The sequence below is a fragment of the Mangifera indica genome, chromosome 8 (assembly GCF_011075055.1).
Source record: "Mangifera indica cultivar Alphonso chromosome 8, CATAS_Mindica_2.1, whole genome shotgun sequence".
Taxonomy (NCBI): domain Eukaryota; kingdom Viridiplantae; phylum Streptophyta; class Magnoliopsida; order Sapindales; family Anacardiaceae; genus Mangifera; species Mangifera indica.
This window is the reverse complement of record NC_058144.1, coordinates 1697817-1718246: the sequence shown is the minus strand read 5'-3', so window position 1 is coordinate 1718246 and position 20430 is coordinate 1697817. Positions and strand designations below refer to the sequence as shown.

General features: G+C 33.4%; 4 protein-coding genes across 6 annotated transcripts; all 4 read right to left on the bottom strand.

Annotated features, from left to right (window-relative positions):
• Positions 1 to 218: 218 nt before the first annotated feature.
• LOC123224053 (ubiquitin-conjugating enzyme E2 28-like) lies at positions 219 to 3725 on the bottom strand. The gene is made up of 4 exons (XM_044647549.1): positions 3522 to 3725; positions 1864 to 1991; positions 1294 to 1398; positions 219 to 571 (listed from the first exon to the last, which is right to left on the bottom strand). The coding sequence occupies exons 1-4, from the start codon at positions 3589 to 3591 to the stop codon at positions 428 to 430; spliced, it is 447 nt and encodes a 148-aa protein (XP_044503484.1). The 5' UTR covers positions 3592 to 3725; the 3' UTR covers positions 219 to 427.
• Positions 3726 to 4618: 893 nt separating this feature from the next.
• On the bottom strand, positions 4619 to 6143 carry LOC123223296 (NDR1/HIN1-like protein 13). The gene is made up of 2 exons (XM_044646435.1): positions 4973 to 6143; positions 4619 to 4856 (listed from the first exon to the last, which is right to left on the bottom strand). The coding sequence occupies exons 1-2, from the start codon at positions 5698 to 5700 to the stop codon at positions 4841 to 4843; spliced, it is 744 nt and encodes a 247-aa protein (XP_044502370.1). The 5' UTR covers positions 5701 to 6143; the 3' UTR covers positions 4619 to 4840.
• Positions 6144 to 6287: 144 nt separating this feature from the next.
• LOC123223294 (putative glucose-6-phosphate 1-epimerase) lies at positions 6288 to 9658 on the bottom strand. Of its 2 annotated transcripts, none has more exons than XM_044646434.1 (8): positions 8691 to 9658; positions 8512 to 8596; positions 8201 to 8257; positions 7951 to 8114; positions 7613 to 7747; positions 7433 to 7535; positions 6925 to 7024; positions 6288 to 6647 (listed from the first exon to the last, which is right to left on the bottom strand). In XM_044646434.1, exons 1-8 carry the CDS (start codon positions 8738 to 8740, stop codon positions 6454 to 6456), a joined length of 888 nt encoding a protein of 295 aa, XP_044502369.1. In that variant the 5' UTR covers positions 8741 to 9658; the 3' UTR covers positions 6288 to 6453. The 2 variants fall into 2 exon arrangements, with proteins under 2 accessions (XP_044502369.1, XP_044502368.1); XM_044646433.1 differs by having other exon boundaries at positions 8512 to 8586; positions 8691 to 9653.
• A 2136-nt stretch (positions 9659 to 11794) lies between these two features.
• Positions 11795 to 16563, bottom strand: LOC123223293 (common plant regulatory factor 1-like). Of its 2 annotated transcripts, XM_044646431.1 has the most exons (13): positions 16275 to 16558; positions 14945 to 15066; positions 14782 to 14826; positions 14577 to 14672; positions 14373 to 14453; positions 13981 to 14022; positions 13712 to 13872; positions 13572 to 13617; positions 13401 to 13449; positions 12940 to 13169; positions 12688 to 12765; positions 12447 to 12572; positions 11795 to 12310 (listed from the first exon to the last, which is right to left on the bottom strand). In XM_044646431.1, the coding sequence occupies exons 2-13, from the start codon at positions 15005 to 15007 to the stop codon at positions 12083 to 12085; spliced, it is 1245 nt and encodes a 414-aa protein (XP_044502366.1). In that variant the 5' UTR covers positions 15008 to 15066; positions 16275 to 16558; the 3' UTR covers positions 11795 to 12082. The 2 variants fall into 2 exon arrangements, with proteins under 2 accessions (XP_044502366.1, XP_044502367.1); XM_044646432.1 differs by lacking the exons at positions 12447 to 12572; positions 12688 to 12765 and having other exon boundaries at positions 16275 to 16563.
• Between the last annotated feature and the right edge of the window lie 3867 nt (positions 16564 to 20430).

The following is a 20430-nucleotide window of genomic DNA, read 5'->3' as shown; positions in this document are numbered from 1 at the left end:
TTGACTCCATCCCTATTCTTAAATAATTAAAACATTTTTTAAGTAAATTATTAGGCTTATCTAAGTACTTAAAAGATACCTATGATAAAGCAAACAACTTATTCACATCTTACAGGACATCCAAGAACTCAGAATGGAAAAGGGTTTACTTCTGAAATGTGTATTGATCACCATATATTGGCACAAAATAACGCATCCATATGTGCTCTTTTCAAAGCTTCACGGAATAAAACTATCAGGATTACCAAACAGTCGCATATTTAACAACATTAGCTGCCCATCTTACAATTACATGGTTCTAAATATCAATTGCAATACACACTAAACAAAGCTAAAACGCCAACTGTTTGGTCCGTTTAATGGCAGTAAAGAAAACAGATCACACTTCAGTTTTCATTTATACATAAATAGGGAAAGACAGACTATCCTAGCCCATGGCATATTTTTGGGTCCAGCTCCTAGCAGTTGATTCATACTTGGCCCGGTCTGTCTTATACATATGAGCAATTTCTGGCACCAAAGGGTCATCTGGGTTGGGGTCCGTCAAGAGGGAACAAATTGAGAGCAACACCTGAACAAGGAAAACAAAACCTTTCCCACGTACTCAAAAAGCAGTTATTATGAAAGAGTGAATGACGGCCCAAAATATATATTAAAAAAAAGGTAATTTCAATGATATATATATTGGATGATTCATTACTACAATTTATAAGTTAATTTTGCTTGCTAGTAACTACCATAAACCATATGGAAATGGCACTTGCAACCGCCCTTCACACCATAATAGGAAGAAAAAAGGTGTTAAGATAAAGTCTATTGGCAGAAATAACAAGGAACTTTACCTAAGCAACATTTCTTTTGCATCAGTTCTCAATACTCTAGATCATGGCAGCACATTTATTAAAACGAATAACTAACAAGCACTTGTCCATCACTACTTATAGATTAGCCCAAACTTTGCCGCAGTATAGCCACTAGCCAGTGGTATGCGTTTTTGAAGTACCCATCTCTTTTTTGAATCTGTTATACGTTTCTACCAACACTATCGCATTCAATGGTAGTTTTAAATATCATGTTGAACTAGAACAATTAATTTAGAAATTTCCTGTTGGCGATTAATGTAGCATACCAATTCTTATATCAAAGTTGGCAAGTTAACATCCATCGGCTTTCTAGAAATTTCCTGTTGGCGATTAATGTAGCATACCAATTCTTATATCAAAGTTGGCTGTTAACATCCATCGGCTTTTTACTTTTTTATTGTTTAGTTAAGTAGTTGTAAGAAAACAGAACCTTGGATATTGTCAAGGCTGGGCTCCACTGTTCTTTTAATATATCAAGACATATACTGCCATTGCTGTTAATATTTGGATGAAAAACCTTAGTCCTAAATGCAACCTGAAAAAACAGAGATAGAAAAACAATTTAGATAAGATTACAGAATTGCACAGAAGTACATTAACAGCACGATATGTCCTTACAAAGTATTAGCCCTCAAGATATTTATAGCTCAATATATCACATGAAAAGCGTCTATCAGACACAACATGTTATGTTCTGTATGTTCTCACCAAAGAAATTCACTAGTCCAGTCCCATACTTCACACAATCATGACTTGCCTTATCATACTTCATTTGTATACATAGTTTCACACAGAAAGGGTATTATACGTTTTAACTATACTAGGTATTTGTAAAATATTCCATCCCTCCTTCAAACACACAATTCAAGATCTTCTCAAGTTCACTCCATTCTTTCATTGATACTCCTTAACTTTTTTCGACAATCACAGGTCTTTATATAAAAGAAAAATTAATATCTGCTCAGCAGCACTAATAACTAAATATTAGAGAGTGATTCACCTTTGGTGGTTTAAATGGATAATCGGGTGGGAAGTGAATTGTAACTAGAAATACTCCTCCTGCATAAGGACTATCTGGAGGACCCATTATGGTAGCTTGCCAATGAAACATGTCTTCAGCAACAGGACCTACCGGCATAAGAACATGGAAGTATCATATCTCATAATCAAATAATAATTAACAATAAGTGCAAAAAAATTAATTGGAATGAAAAATTATATAATAATGATTTTCCCACCAAAATTACCTTCATTTTCAATGGTAAGGATTTTCTTAAGGCGAAGAACTTAATATGAAACATAACACCTAGAAAATTTCCTAACTACAAGTTAATCAAAACCATATCATGTCTCAATAACAAGCCTATCACACTGTACCTACAAACCAGATTAAACCAGAGTATTCTATTTCCCTTAACATACCTGTGATAACTATTACAATAAATGCTGATACTGTAGAAAAGGTGACCTAGAAACTCATTATAATGCCGGTGAATGTATTGGGACATGCAATTTCATGTAATAATAGATATACTAAAACAGTTACATAAAATGCACTACCATCCCAACAGTTAATACTCATCAGTACAGAATAAAGTATAAGCACAAATTCATGAATAGTAATAGGTATGAAAGAATCAATAGTTAAGGTGATGCAGATAAGGGTAAGAAGCAATCGTACTCATAAAAAAGAAAAAGAAAAGCTACTAACAGAATTTACATTTAAAGGAAACAATAAGAAAATCATGGATCAATGCTCTGCTTCCAAAAATCTGCAAATTGGATTAAATTCATCCAAATTGATCCAATTGCACTAGTATCAGTTTTAATCTTGTTTTTTTATTTTCCCCCAATGCTGTAGATAAAGGCAAATGCAGAAACATTGTAACAAATTTGAGTCCCAGCAAGCACACCGGCAATGATGACATGGCACATAGTAAACCAATATATGAGTATGACTGAGTTCCAAAATCATAAGTAATCATAAAAATTCACCATACTATACTAGCTGAAGAATCATATTTGAAGGCCTGATCTGATGAAGACGATAAACCTGTGAGAGGAACTGTTGCACATTTCACTACAGCGTCATGATGCATATTGATTTGGTATTTGGAAATCAATGTGTCAAATCCATTTCAAAAATATCAAAAGAGAGACACAATATGAAAAGCATACCAGTTTATTAGTAAAAGAGCAAAACAAACAAAACATATATTCAAAGGCTTGAGGTTAAGACATGCTCCACGATCAACACAGAGATAGAAACAAAAGTTACAGCGCTCTATAACGAAATTGAATTTCTGAAATTAATTACAGCATTGTTTAACAAAGTCAATATTTAATGCAGAAACAGCTGCACAAGCAATTGATAAGTCAAGAAAAACTGGCCCAAAATATGCAATCAAAACACACGTCCTACTCAAATAATATAACAGGCAACTGAGGGACAGCCTACAAAATTTCACAAGATGCTATATTTGATCAAGCAAACACCATCCAATACAGTTAAGTCTTTTCAAATTAACACATGAATAAGGTGAAACAGTTTAACTCTTACATAACCAATACATGAAAATCAGAGATCGAACCCCTATACAGCAACCAGATACCATGAAAGCTAACAAAAGAATAAAACAATAATATTAAAATATTTACCAGCACTGCAAGAGGTCGGAGGGTCTTTCTGGAGATCCTTGAGCTCCTTCAAGATCCGCTTGGAAGCCATGAATAGAACTAGAAGATATTCCCTGATCTACGAGACGAGACAGAGTTGTGCAGAGCAGAGGGAAAGAGCGAACAAACTTGACGAAAAGTAGAAAATTTTAGATAAAGAGGGTTGGGGTGTATGTATACGTGTAGCCGATTGCAACGTAGGAGATTCTTTCTTATTTATAGTACGAGTCTGGTGTCGACGCGTACGTTGATTTGCTTATGAATAAGGTCATCAGAATTACTTTGGATTGTGATTGGAGGATAACCACGGGTTGACTGGACTCTCACTCTCTTTCTCTTGTCTGAGTTATTCATAATTTTTACACGGGTGAATTAATTTTCCCAGCCAAGGCTTGGCTTTCCAAAGTTAAATTAAATTATCAATTCAATAAAACTATTGTTTTAATTTTGAGAATTAATTAGATATCTAGATAATAATTTATTGTCTTATTAGTAATTTTAAATTTAGAATTTCGTATAATTTCAGTATTTTTGACCAATTAAGTGTTTTAATTTAATTTATATAAAATAATCATAAATAAAATATAAGAAATATTTAATAAAGTCGTAGAGACAAAGTATTAGAGCGAGCCCATTAAAGACTCACGTAGGCACTACTAAGGGCATTCTAGTCATGCTAGAAATTATGAAAACAAGTCGAGCCAAAAGCTCACTTTTGCTGTCATAGAAATGATAGCCTTAATAATAAAATTAATATTTTTGAATATATATGTGTAGTGATATATTATTATATAATTAAATATTATTTTATTTTTTATTTAAAATTATTTAATTATATAATAATATATTATATATTTAAAAATGCATTTACGGTTTTATTATTACGATAAGTTGCGTGTGACGTGGAAATGAGCAGTAATAATAGAATTTCGTGTAAGTTGGCAGCCATTAACTCAAACTTGAAACAGAAAAGCAGACATGACATCACACGCTCTCTCTCTCTCTCTCTCTCTAACTTGACGAGGCAGGCACTCATTTACTAGCACGCAGGTTGTGTAGTAACTTCAACACCTTCGCCATATTACAAATGGATGTTACACCTTCTTCCATTTTATTTTATTATTCAAAGAAAATGGCAGCCTGTCTGTGTCTCTATCAGCTTCATCGGGAATTATCTTCCCCACAATTTACAGAAAAAGATTCTTCACCAGGAAATTAAATTAATTTACACAAACCCCGGTTCTCACCTCTCAACTTACATGTATTCCCAATCATCATCTTCTTGAAAAACACCCCTCTCCTCAATGAATGTTAATCCTGCACGCATTCAAATTAATTTACAACAATCTACATCAGAATTCTCAAATTAATTTACAACAATCTGTATATGAATTCTCTAATATAAACAAGATTCCAGTATGTAGAAGGCTTACCATTTGAGTAAATTAATGGTGCATTTGGGCATTTCTCCATTGAGAGTCTTCAATGTTACACCGCCACAGATGACATTAACACCCAGGTTCAAAGGTCTTATCTTCCAGCCTTTCCACCCAACGCCAACCCTCGTTCGAATGTCAACATTCACCACCATGTCCTTGTTTTTGTATCGACTCATTAGCCTTGTCCCTGCCCCATCTTCAACCAGCTGGTTATTCTTCGTCTCGATCTTTAAACTCGTCATGCTGTGTTTGGCTTGAGTGAATCCTGCCAAGTTTTTTGATCCAAACTCAATTTCCTTATCCTTCCCTGCGCTAACCTCCACTTCGGAGACACCGTAATAATACGTTAACTTCTCATTAGGGTTCCGTGCTTCTACTCTTGTCAACGTCGCAACGTTCAGGTAGGTGCCGTCGGTTTTTACACTGACGTTGAAGAATCGAAAAGAAAATGACTGTAGGTGAAAAACTGGGAGTTTTGGATCAAACCAGAGGTAAAAAACTGCAAAAGATATTGAAATTATGGTGACAAGTAATAATGTTAGGATGCAAAAGGAGCAGCAGCAGATACGGCGAAAGCTCATGCGTTGCTTCTTTTGGTGGAAAGACGGTGGGAGGACTAGTTTTCGTGGCGGTGCTCTCGGGTTCCGTTGGACTGGAACGGTTGGGTCTTTGTAACCCGGTGGTTTTTGAAGGATAGGTTTCCCTTTCTGTACATCAGCCATTTTTGATCTTCGAGTTTAGATTTTTACTTACAGTTCTTGAGCAGAAGAACAGTAAAATTCGATGAAATATTTTCTGGGAAACACAAGAAAATGAAGAAGATTTGAAAGAAGGAATCAAATAGAGTGAAGAAATGCACAAAGAGACATGAACATGTAAAGAACGTAACCCGGAAATGGAACCGAATTCAGAAAGGATAGATCTGAAGAGATGGTTGTAAAGTAAAATTCATCAAATCGGATCGCGATGACAAAGTCATTAAAAACTTGGGAGAGAAGGGAAGGACAGAGAGAGAGAGGTAAAATTCAGAGAGTGAGAAAGTTATACAAAGGAGTGAAGGAGGGACTGAGGATCAGGTCAGGTGGACTTGTCTCTCGTGGAAAGTTAAAAGGCATGAGTGGCAAATGGCACCAAGGTTTTAAAATTTTTTTAATTTATGGTGACTGTCAATTAATGTTTCCAACTATTATTAATAATAATTTCACCAAATGCAACCAACTTCTCTTTAATCTGTTTATTATGCTTTAATCTCTTTATCTATTCTTCTAATTCCATCCACTTTATATTCTTATGAACATATGCATCAACATTGACTACAAGGCATGTCTATTTCCAGAAACCAGAACTTTCCCAGTCAGTTAAATCCTACAAAATACATCTCAAAGTAAAATTGAGCTATTCTTGCAACTACAAACCATGAAACCAAAACATTTACAGTTTAAAACTTTGTACCATTTCTCAAAAAGTCCTTCATTCTAAAGATCAAATTGTTCATCACAGAAAGTTGAAGGCACTACCAAAAGTTGCAATCGCCCTGTCCACTCCTCACCGGGTTTCAGTGTGATAGGTTTCTCAATTGCTGCTCCATCAACACATAGCATCTGTTTGTATTCCTCGTCAGCAAAATGTACCATTGACTTTGATTTCTTCTCCCATGGATTCCACACCACTGTTAATGGAAAAAGAATAATTAAAAAATGGGAGCCAGAAATTCAATCAAACTTCTCTCTTTAACAACACCAGATAAAACCATCTGCAATGTAAATTCATCAATATGAACCACCTTTTATTTCAGCCGCTTAATGTAATTGGGTAAATGGATATCTCTCTATTAAAAGGTTAAAAAAAAAAAAAAAACCTCCAATTATCACAACGTATGATGTCTTGATGTAAATTCTTTCCTCCCGGATTAGCACAATAAAAATGTCAGGCAGGTGGCAACTTACCAACATCGGGCAGGCCTTCCTTTCTTATAACATATGTTCTTTGCTTTTTATGATCAAGAACTGCAATTACATTAGGGCAATGAAGATAAACTCGGTCCACCTGGCAGGAAAATAACAGATAAACAATAAGTCTCAGAAACCGAATTGCACCAAGAATCAAACAAGCAGATAGATCATTCAATTTGGTAAGCAAATGTATAAGATAAAAAACTGCAATTTCTCAACATCAACGAATTCATTTTACTGAAAATTTAATGCATATTCTCTAACAAGTGAAAGTAGTTCCAAAATCATTAAATTTTGTTTAGCATTAGGAAAGAAAAGCAGGGCCAGAAAAGCAATAAGAAACAGAGCCACCACAAAATCTCTTCCAGAGATTTAAGAGACATCAAAGGTAAACCTTGAAATAGTCAAAATTACAAAATTTTGCAAATTCATCAAAGAATTAGTCCCCAATTATTATTCCTAATTGCTTTTAACAGGTCACACTGGCAACTCAATACCTTACCTCACATTCAAAAGTAATAGCATCTCCTTGTTCTGTAAAACGTTCTCTTTGGTGAAGATTATCAAGGTAGTCAACTGTCTCCAAGCCTTCTATCCTCACTTCACTGCACACACATTCACAAACATTTATTATCAAATGTGAATAATTTCTACTTTTAAGTTAAGGAAATAAAATTCTTACCTTATATCAGAAACCAACAAATATGTGTGATATGCAAAAGAGAAAGTAAATGGCTTGCCATTGATGTTCCTCACTCGTGATGTTAATGTCAGATCTCCATCTACTCCAAGCAAGACTCTAAGACGAAACTCGAAGCTGAGAAGAAAAATCACTCATTAGCTGCATGACCACCAATTAAAATTCATTGAAGCACACATAAAATGTCTATCTACACAGAAAGACACTCAAATATCAAAATTTGCTAGTACTGCACTACTTCAACCATGGGAAATTAAAAGAATTCTTGTGGATGTATGCAAAAGCATCATAAGAAAATCTACAGCACCCCAAATACATACCTGTGGGGCCAGCACTTCAAATCTTCTTCAGATGGTTTAAGCAGTAGGTCAACACAGCCTTTTCTATTGAAATCATTTGGTTGCAGAGGTGGTGTAATTTCCTCAATTGTCCATATTTTGTTCCTTGCAAATCCATGCTGCTCTAATGATCCACAGTTTCCGAACTTCAAAAAAATTATAAATAGTGTACATGAGCACATGCTAAGTAGTTTATATACAATCTTGTATAGAACAAAATGATAATAAATACCTGAGGGAAACATATAGGGATTCCGCCGCGTATTGCTTTTGAGGGTTTAAAATTTGCCTGTTATAAATTAGGGAAAGGAATTGTGATTCTAGCAGGTTTTAAAGTTGATTCCTTACAGACGATAATCCTTAGAAAATCAGTCGATTTTCTGACAAATACACAACTACAATGATTTTATGGTAAATTGGTTAAAGTACCAAAGACTTTAACCAGGGTGAAGCCAAATTTATATTACCACAGAATCAGAATAAAAATGACCATGCAAGTATACCATAGAAATCATCTAAAACAGAAAGAAAATGAAACCAAACCTTACTACTGGTGAACAGAAGTTCCTCTCCTTTCTCATTTCTCCATGAAGTAACTTGTCCCCCTTGTAAGCTGACCTGTGCCATACTTAAAGTCCACAACTTATAGTTCTCCTTGTTACGGTAAAAAGACAATTAAGTTTAAAGCTTTAATTGGAGGAATTAATGTTTAAAAATCTCACCTTAGCAGAGGCCCCTTGTGGGTTTCGAAGCACAACCTGATCAATCCCATTCCAGTCCTTTGTCATCTCGGATGTTGATTTAACATCACAAATTGCTGCAGGATGCCCCATTTCGCAAAAACAATAAACAAAACAAATTATCCTATTTCTCTTTCAACTACTCAAGAGAACTATAAAGACTCTCTCAATTACTAACACTGACAATGTAATGAATAAGAAACAACAAACACAGTCACAATTCGGAACGGTACCTACTTGAGACCACCGATTCTTTTAAGTTGCTCAATTTCTATTTGATTAGAACACATCAGAAATAAAGAACCCCGAAAAGATAAGTTTTATCAAAACCATTGAAACTTTCACTCTGAAACCCACTCACAAGACACAAATAATGCAAAAAGGCGAAACATCTGGCAACTGCGTACATTAACACCTCTCATATACTCAATAGTAAAATCCCCAGAAGCTTGTCTTATTTACATCATGATAAAGATTACTTAATCTAACTTTAAAAAAGCATATAAACCCCATCAATTCGAAAATTTAATGTCTGATACAGATGAATCCCAACCTATACATTCAAATTTCAGAAACCAACCAAAAAAAAAAACCCGAAAGCAAACACTAGAAATGAAGCGATGCGAAGCCCACAACGGAAAGTAATATCGAGAAGAACACATGCATGGCTAGTTACTGTGAATGAAAGTGTTAAAGCAATACTTTAAACAGAAGACAAACAAGTAATATTTAAAAAATGATTAACCAAACATTGAAACAAAAGCACTGGATAGGGAAAAACCACACTGTGAAAGTGAGAGCACGTGAAGAAGTAGGCTCAAAAAGGGGAGAATGGGGGACTGAAGTGATATAATATAATTCTCTTGCAGGGATCTGGGACGTGAAAATACGAGAAGTACGTGTTCTCTCTACAAAACGGTCAAATTTTCAAATAAGAATTTTGACTCTTCACTTTTTATTATATTTCCATTAAAATTGTCAGTTCTTCATCAGAGCCCTCCCCAGTCCAGTCCAGAATTAACAATTGACACCATTGCTAGACCTCCGATATTTTATTCATTTTTTGGCCAAAGGTAACGTTCAATCCTAACTTCCACCCTCCAATTTTAAAAAATCTAAATATTCATCCATAACCAAATTTTTATTAAAAATCTAAATTATAATTAAGGGTCAAATTATTATTTATTAGAAAAATTAAAGTTTTATTATATTTTCCTCCCTTATATTTAAAAATTTACATTTTCTTATAACCCAAAGTTTTAAAAGTAATAAAAACCCTTTTAAGGTTTGTTCCTCTTCTTTTGACGTCAATTTATCCTTTTTCGAATATCGGCTATCCTCTCTTCCCTCTTATCTCTCTCTTTGGTCTCTCTCCCTTGTCTCTCCTACCGTCTATAGCCAAAGACGAAGACAATCAGTCTTCGTCTCCAATTGAAGACAACCAAAGAGACAAGGGAGAGAGACCATAGGAGAGATAAGGATAGAGGGAGGATGGTCGACACTCAGGGAATGAGAAATTAACATCATAAAAAGAGGTACGAACCTTAAAAGGGTTTTTGTTATTTTTTAAAACTTTAGGATGAAGAAAAATATAAATTTTTAAATATGAAAAAAAAAATATAATAAAATTTTAATTTTTTTAATAAATAACAGTTTGACATATAATTTTAACTGAAATTTTTAATAAAAATTTAATTACAAAGAAATATTTAAGCTTTTAAAAATTAAAAAAGAAAAATTTAAGATTTTCTTATACTTTAAATGGAAATAAATGTTTTGCCTTTGTTTTTTTTCCTCTCATACAAGTTAGACTTTTTCTGTTTTCTAATGTCAAATTTATGCTGCGAGAAGAATAAGGCGATCTCTCATACATATAATTCTTGAATTTGATGCATTATTAATATGAAAAAAAAATTCCCAAAAAAGGATGATTTTACCCCAGTAATCGCAGTTACCTTTCATTGAAGTCACCCATTGGAAACAAAAAGAAGGGCAATCTTTCTGGGTTTTGGTGGCATCGGCCATTCTTGTGGGCGGCCTTGGACTCCGTGGGCCACGATTTAACCTTCACGTGCACTAATGACGATAAACTTGCCACGACATACATTTTTATTTTATAGACGGAACTGGAGACCATTTCTGTTGTTAATAATGAAATTATATATATTTATTATGAGAATGTAAATATAAATATATTTAATATAAATTATTATATAATTAAATAATTTTTAATTAAAAATAAAAAATACTTAATTATAAAAGACAGTGAGAACTATTATCACGCATTAAAGTAGTATGAAGCATGAACAGATAATATTAAAGATTAACATTAATTATATGGATAAAATAATATTATGCTATACAATTTGAATAATTATTATATATTATTTTAACTTTAATTTAATAACATTTTGCATGTGTGTATATTATATATATATAAAAAAAGCAAGTCTAATTTTAGTGAAATGGATAAGGAATTAGGACTTAGCCATGGACGTTAGAATCCGACTTGGAGACAGCTCAAACATAGGCCGGCCATAGCCAATGCTGGAGGGCACTCTAATTTTTTGTAGCTTTAGAAAAGTTTCTTTCATATCAATTGACCAAACACTTTTTGTTTTTTTTTATGAATTGATATCACAATTTTGAAAATAAAATTATAGACTAATGCATAAAATTTTTGTTCTATGCTTTAATTTCTCACCACACCAACAGATAATGATGACATTGTCACAATAGTTATTTAAATAAGGTTAAAAGGCTTATTCCCACCAATGATATATTTGTATTCTTAAATCAAACACTTTATTAAATATTGAATAAGTCCTTTGGCGTAAACCCTAAACATAATATTGATTTTAAATAATTGTTTAATGACTTTGTTCTAAATTGATTCTGTCATAACAAATATTAAAACAATAAGTTTGTACCTAAATATCTACAGAATTCTGCAGACTTCATGAAACTCACCTTCCAAGCCTCCGATCCTCCTGGCGCTTCAATCGAATTCATAATGTAACCACAAATAAAAACGAAATGAAATGAAACGACAAACACCATTACAAAATTAGAAATAAAACGCGACATGAGTAAGTAGTAGTTAATAGCTTCACATCAAACCAAAATACAGCTCATAAGTTTCTAAACTCGTCAATCTCTATTTTCTCTTAAATGTACAATACCTTTACCTTTACCTTAACCTTAAGGCCATAAGCACTAGCACTCTGATTCTACTAAAACACATCAGGTTTGCTATGAGGAGAAAAAAATAACAATAATAATAACTTATAATTAACCTCCCTCACCCTCACCAATCCTATTCAGCTATTTATCTCTGCATCTGCTGACTGTTAGTGATTTAGCTAATTCCGTTGTCAGCCAGCGGCCACAGCATCAGCCCTGGGACTTGTATCCAGGAGTTGATGTAGCTTTGCACCAGAGCTTGAGTTTTTCTCAAACAGGTGACCCTCTTCCCCAACGTTTCTGTCGGCAGAATCTGAATTGTTAACTCTAGATAGCAGGTTCTCAGTACTAATGGGTGTGACCCTCTTGTTGTCAATGTTCAAAATAATCTCTTGAGGATAGGCATTTTTCAGTTTATCCTGTATAGTGAACCACTTTTATAAGTTAGCACAGAACTTTTATACGTGCAAACACATGACTTCCAGGCTTCAGCGAAAATATTAAACAGTCTCAAAATCAAGAAAGAAGAATAATTGCAGAAAAGCTACAGCTTACCATTAATGTTGCATTTTCTAGCCTTAGTTTCTCTGATTTCTCAGTTAATTGATTTATTTCAGATTTGAGTGCTGTATTTTCAACATGCAATGAATCAACTTTACGTGCCAGTTCTTCAGTCTCAGCCTACATGGGTGTAAAATATTAGCTGTGCACTACATATACAGTAAGCTCTGATGAAATTCAAACATCAGAGGTTTTGAGTAAAAATGGATGAGCACTAATGTCCCTAGGGTCTTACCTGCTTCCTCAACCTAGACCTTCTAGCAGATTCTCGATTAGACTGTTTTCTCCTCTCTCGTTTAAGATCCCGTTCATTCTAGCAAGATGTCAAAAGATTACAACACACACACACACACACACACTAGAAATCATATGCAGCATATACAACCGAAATTCAAAAGTTTCTTGGAACAGCTTAAATATATTTTAGGTTTCAAAACAAGCTGAACCACCAAAGCATAACAAGGGAAGAAACATTCACAAACAATACCTGCAACCAGCCTTCAGCAGGAAAGACTGCACATGGTTGTGGAACACTAGTTGGACTTGATCTACCATTCATCTTAGTTGGGTTTCTAAGCTCCAAAGCTGTTGTCATGCCAGGAGAGAGTACAGGAACACCAGCAGCAGCAACACTTGCGCCCAACACCATACTAGGAGCCGCATTCACATCCCCACCAGAAACAGGATTTGGCTGGGTCTCAGTTTTTTCATCTCCACCTGTTAAAATAGAGATTGAACAAATATAAACATTAACACATAAAAACTTCAACCCAATAGGGTCCCAAGGACCAATTTGTTTCTCCTTTAATTCCTTCATTTTCTTAAATTCCACATTGGGTGTCATTTTTCACACTTCCAGAAATCTTCATACAGACCAAATAAATTATTAATTGCAGGTAAACTTTTTGTTCATCAATTTCTAACGCATTGTTAAGAATACAGTCATACCAACGACAGGTGTTCCCTCCAGGCTTCTTTTCCTCCCGGCTTGATCTTCCTGACATAAGTAGGCATGGGTTGATAATTTTATTTACATTGACTATTTTATATATAACTTTCAAATCAATTAGGGAAGCACACAAGGATGTACAACTTTTCAAGACAAAAATAAGTACTCACCTCAGAAGTATTCCCCTCATTCCCATCAGTTGAACCTTCAGTGTCACTGCCCAGATAGGAATAAAGTTAGTATATCCCAAATAAAGAAAGTAGGAAGACCACTGAACCTGTCAACAAAGTTATGTGCTCATTCAACACACCTCTGTGAGAGCCTATGTTCAGCCCCATCATCAGCACTTTCAGCATTAACACTGCCTATAGACATCGCAAGACCATCAAATCCTTTCAGCTTCTTCATTAAACCTCGATCTGAGTTTCCTGATGATTTTGTTGGTGTTTCTGTCCTCAATGGCATTACAGCCTGTAATATTACATCCAACAACAACTTATCATGCATACAAACCAGAGAAGGATAAAAAAGATAAGACTTGAAAGAGTTGAAAGAGAAAAGATGCAAGGCTCCACTTACAGCAGGAGATGATGTTACCCCATGGCCATGTGGATGTGATGCCTACATTAGGGGAAAAAGAACAATTTCAGTAAACAAAGGGCAATGACTGCATTCAAGCTGTCCAGCAGGTGCAAAGAAGGAATAATTATTGTTTAATGCAAATAAGCTGCAAGAGAAAAATGGATGTGACCAATTCTACAAACCAGTCAATTTTACCAAACCAGAAGCTTACAAACCTCCCAATGAACACAGATCTAATAGCTCCTTCAAATAACAATGTCCTCTGATACTCCAAGGTAAAGTCCCATGAACAAAAATTAGCTACCTCCCTCAGATAACAACTTTACACTGATACTTAAAAGGAAAGTCTCATAACAATTATTAAAAGTGTAGAGAAAACTAAAACTTACCAAAGGAAATGCAGGATGTGCATAAACTCCTCCTGGAGAGTAAATTGCAGCATATGGTGCTCCATAAGGTGACATCATAGGCTGCAAGGATCAATGAATTAACAAATTAACCCGATTGCAGTTAACTAAATTCATTCCTCAGTATTAGAACTAGAAAAGAAAATAAAGTTGCCTGTCAAACTTCCTCAATGCTTTGAAGTATACCTGTGGTGGACCCCACATATAGGGGTGAGGAGCATGTCCAGATGACACGGTAGAGTTGTAATATTGTGGAATTGCTACTCTGGGGCCATAATATGCCTAAAGATGCAACGAAACAGCATAATCCCCATTTAGCAGTTTCATAAACTATAGTTGGACAATTCGTAAGGGAGAAAAAAAACCTAAATGCATGCAAAAAGTAGACGACCTGCATAGCTGCCCAGTCAGAATACACATGAATATTGCTCTGATCCTGCAAATAAATCAAACTGACCATTGTCAGACGAAACCTTTATAAGCATGGCAAACAAAATCAAGTTTTTCATATTCTAGCTTTTAAAAAAAGAATCCAGCATAATTTCTCAACTCACCGGAGGTGCAGGTGAAGATGATTTATCAGACTTGGAAGACTTCCCTTCTTCATTGTTTCCCATGGTCAAGCAACAAACCGGAAACCCTCAGGTGATTCAGAGAAGATGCAAGAAGTTCACGTCTTTGATCAATAGTCAGTTGCATCAAGGCAAAACAAGTCAGGTCATGATTGGCAAGAAACGAAGAGCATAAAGGACAAAGTACAGTAACAATACAATTAAACATATAAACCATTTGGTGCATTCGTACACGTATCAATTCCCGCAAATCTCCATGAGATACAACAGATAGAGATAACTTTTTCCTTTACAATTTGGAAAACACCGGACAGAGGTATACAAATTCTTGAGTAAAAAAATTCCATATATTTTCAATTCTGTAGCTCTATTTGGAATGCATCCATGTTAACCAAAACTGAATGATTTAATTGCTAAATAAAATTTACGCCCCTTTTTTGTTAATCAAAATTATTGATAATTCAAACGAATATTTATATCAACTGCTTCAATGAAGTCCGAACATCACTACGAATTCATGATTCATGACTTCAACAATTCGGGGAAAAAAAAAGTTGAAACCCAGAAAAAAATCTGAATTTTGGGGTCATAACAGTCTTTCCATACCCTTACCGATCATAAGAAAGTGCCCTGTAGATGTAAAGGCCTCAACTCACTAAACAAATCTACTTCACAAACGACGACAATCCGTCAACTAAAAGACAAAAATACCCTCGTGACAGCAGTCTGAGAAGTCTTAACAGTTTTCTCAGCATGATAACTCGTATGATTTAGATTCGTCTCTTAGTCCGGGAAATCATATTTGCCTTTAGATAACACAGTTTCATATTGCAAAATTTCCTAATTTCGTTTTTTTCTTTTGTTTAAATCTGACTCTCTTTCAAGCTTGGTAAGAGTTCTAGATTTGAAGAAAACGGAACACTCGTAAGTTGGAGAGAAATAACAAAATCTGAGCAAATTATGTTCTATTTGGTTACCGAGAAAACGAAAGTCATTCTTTTGCAACAGTGAAGTTAATAATCGTGCTTTTAGTTGTGAAGTTCTGTTACATCAGTTTATAAAAACCGAGAAAGCTCAAACCCAATTCGAATATTTAAGTTGTAGTTTCCTTAAACTTAAACTTTCCTGCATTATGCAGAAATTCAAACACCACCTAATCGACATAATTTGACGACCTCAACAGTTGCCTATTCCTTCATCCATTTTCTCACCAACCAAACAAAAGGTTAAATTTTATATAACATAAACTTGACAAACAAATCCTGTAAAGCAACTGAAATTTTTTCAAACAAAAAACTTACAATTTCCATACCTTATAATTCTAAACACCAAATCTCCTCTTCTCACTTCCGAAATCCAGAAACTTCAATGCTTAAGCCTTGGACTTTACAGAAACGAAAATAAATGAAAAGCAGAAATAAAAATTACAGTTGTGAATGGAAACAATGAACTAACTCGGCATTTTCTCTCTCTAACTTTCCCTTTCAAAGAACGAACGAAACAACCGAAAAGTTCGGGTTCTTCAGAGAAAAAGAGAAGAGAGAAGGGGGTAGTGTTGAAAGAAGAAGGAGAGGCCGGAGAGCCAAGGCAACATCCACGTCACCATACGCGTGTCGTATACAAATAGATCGTATATACGTGGGCAAATCAGTTGTTGAGTTGGCCCATCGATAATCGCGCTGGCCATTTTATTTATTCCAACGTCACCTCTACCGTACACGTGTTCTGTAATAACTCGATCTACGCGTCTTCTATTAGGGTCCAACCAATTCCACCGGTCATGTGGCTTACGTGGTGCGTTTCATAAAATTAAAATTTCAATATTTTATTGTTACAAAAATTAAACTACAATGAATAGGTCCTTTGGAATCCGCTACCGTGAACTAGCCAGCCATTGACTGCCAATATGGGATTGTTCCTGATGATTTTAAAATTGAATTGGATATCAATTGAATCAAAAATTAGTTTTAAATTTAGTTTAGTTAATATGAAAAATTAATTTGTTTATTGGATCGATTAAAATCAAATTTAATCAAAATTTATAATATTTTTTAAAATTTTAATTTTTTAAAATAAATTAATTATTTTTTATTATATTAGATAAAATTTTAAAGGTTTTTAAAGAAAAGTAAGATTAAAAAGAAGAAAAAATATTTCATATTTATTGAATATTTTTTATAGACAATAATTTATAAAATTATATATATTTTTATTATGAGATTGATTTTTTTTATTTTAATTATTTCATTAAAATAAAATTAATAATTGTTATTGTTTAAAAAATATTTTTTAATTATCATAAGTATAAATATCCTAATTGATTTTATTTTTTATAAATTTTTAAATAAAAATTATTTATTATAATTTAATAATAAATTTAATTAATTAATTTTTAATTAAATCAGTTAAATTAATTAATTATAAATTAATAACATAACCAATTTTATTATTCATCAGAATTTAAAAACATCAGCCCTAACACCTAAGCCACGCATGCTTAGGTTAAATCCACGTCGTCTGTTCTTTCGCATTTTGTATTTGTATTTGATTATTTTTATAGATTTTTCTACTCGACGGAATATCTTCTTATGTTTTTCTAAAGGGAAACCCAACTTTTAGCGTAATTTCAAACTTACACTCATAGGAGATAAAAAATCCACACTCCTATCTATAACCAAACTATCGTCCAAATTTTTAGTTAGAGACAGGGGTAAAATCATTATTTTACCTCTAAATTTTAAAATTTCACCATTTCTCCTCTCCAGGTTTTAAAAACTAACACCTCAATCCATCTTCAAAGTTTGAAAAGTTTAAATTTTACCCCAAAGGTTTGCTTCCTTCTCCGACCACCACCGACGACCAACGCATTCTATCGATCTCCCATCTTCGACTACAACAGATGATGAAGGATGACTCTTTGTCACCTAGATTTGGATAATAAAGTGTCGTCTAGATCTGGTAGAATAGACGAAAGACGAGCAACGCGTCATCCTTCGTCGTCTGGGTGGAGTGACAAAGAGAGACCTCTTTGTAGCACGGTTGTCTCTTCGTCGCATTGTGCGACGAAAAGATCTTTGTCTCTTCGTTGCACCGTGCGACGAGGAGATGAAGATCTTTTTATCACATTACCGCCATTGCACCAGGAGAAGGAAGAGGTTGGAGACGACATCGGAAGATGAAGTTAAAGAATGGGGGTAAAACTACTATTTTTAAAAGATATAGGGGGTGACTGTGTTTTAAAAAACGTGAAAACCCTAGGTTTGAGAGTGAATATGTTACTTTTCAAAGTTTAAAAACTTTAAGTAAAAGTAAAATATTAGTTTCTAAAACCTGGAGGGGTAAAAAGTAATAAACTTTATAACTTTTTAATATAAACAATAACTAAATATTTTACCCCTCTCTTGAACAAAAAAAATTAATAAAATTTTGTATATGGATAAGAATAAGAGTTTTTCATCTCTTATAGGTGTGAATTTGAAATTAGGTTAAAAGTTGGGTAGGAACTAGTCGTCTTCGCTTTTCTAAACGATGACAGAGAGTTGAGCATTGGTTCGGTTTGTGTTTAAAATACAATTTTCGACCGATGATATCGTAACTTTGAAATAAAAGTAAATTAAAATCTACGTAATTAATTGTAAATTAAATTGCAGTTTAATTTCCATTATTTTTTATTTTTTATTTTTTATATATATATAGTAGACACAGCGCCAGCATAGCATTCAACATTTTCCTAATAATTGCGTATTTGAATCTTTTAAATAATTAAAGAGTAATATTATATATAATATTTTAAATATAAATAATAATATATTATTATAAAATTAAATATTCAATTATATTATAATATATATTTATTTATATTTATATAAATAATTTTATTAATAATTAAATTACCAACGGTTCATAAATGAGGACAAAATAATACTAATAATGATAACTTTGATTTGATTTGGTTAACTCTAAAATATATGTTTGTTTTTTATATTTAAATTTGAGTTTGGATTCAAATCAAATTTGAGTTTGGATTCAAATCAAATTTGAGTAAGGTACAAAATATAAATCAAATTAAAATTCAATTTTAATTTAATTTTTTATAAAATAAATCAATTTCGAATCAAGGGTTATTATGACTCTGATTAATATTAAATTGAACCCTTGTGTTTTTAGTAGAGCATTATGATTTTAATATAGTTTTGTATTTTAAAAATTGATTATACACTATTATAACTAAATTAAGTTGTAAATTTACTTTTATGACCTAGAAGGTAACACAAATGATCAAATATGTATGTCAATTGCATTTTTATATGTTATTTTGGAAAAAATAAAAATAAAAACTCTGAAATTATTTGGACCGATTATTCAAATTTTATAACTCACATATTAAACCTTTTGATCTTGAGACATCCTTTGATAGCTCTTAGAAATCTTACGTTTATTATGTAATTATTATCATTTATATATTAATTTTAAGAATAATTATTATCATTTATAATTTATATTTGTTATTACAAAAGCGAAAAAACTATTAATCAAAATTAATACCATTATCTCTAAAAAAAAAAAGGGTATTATATTTAAGAATAACGTATATAATTTTATATATTATTTAGTTTAAAAAAGTGGAAAAAGCAGGTTCGGTCTTGTCAGAAAAAACCAATAAGAGCAGGGTAGTCTAAGTAATTTCACGTACTAACGTCCTTTCCGACGCGGATAGCACTCCATGTGCACCATGCAATTTCTTATCCTAGCCGTCCATTCATATTACAGATTCAAAATCACCCTTCCAAATATCTAGCTAAAGGTCCACGTGTCCGTTCAAAGATCGCCCGTCTTGGCATCTTAATAAATCCATAACCGAAAAGGAGTAGACAAAATTCACCACTGGGACCCACTACTGACGTTAGTAAAATCCACGGCTGTAAATGATAACATCCAACGGTAAATGATTAGCCACGCCACATAGAAATAAGAGAAAATGAAGAAAGGTATCAAATCACGTACTTGGTGAGGTCCCCACTCATGCCGGTCGCGTGTGTGGTCCGGATACTGACGTGTCTTACGCAGATGGACTCAGAAACAGGAGGGTCCCACAGGCAATAGAGGTTGCGTAGCCAGCTCATTTTTCACGCCCCTTGAAACTTTCTAGAGATTTTGCGTGGCCCACTTTTCACTGACAGATCTCCACGTGGGAGGTTCCACGTGCCTGGCAATTATTTGGTGAATCTCACGCCCCTTCATCTTCCAAGAAGTCACACGAATTTCAGAGAGTTAATTTCCTGGGGTGAAGCATTCAAACTTTGAATTGAAGGACCAAAAGACTTATTCCGGCTCAACATTTAGCCCTTTTTTAATATATATGTGTAAAATTTTAAAATTCAAATATTTATTTATCAGTCATATTAAAATTTGTTATTATAATTATAGATAAAATTATTATTTTATTAATAAATTTTAAAATCTTTAAA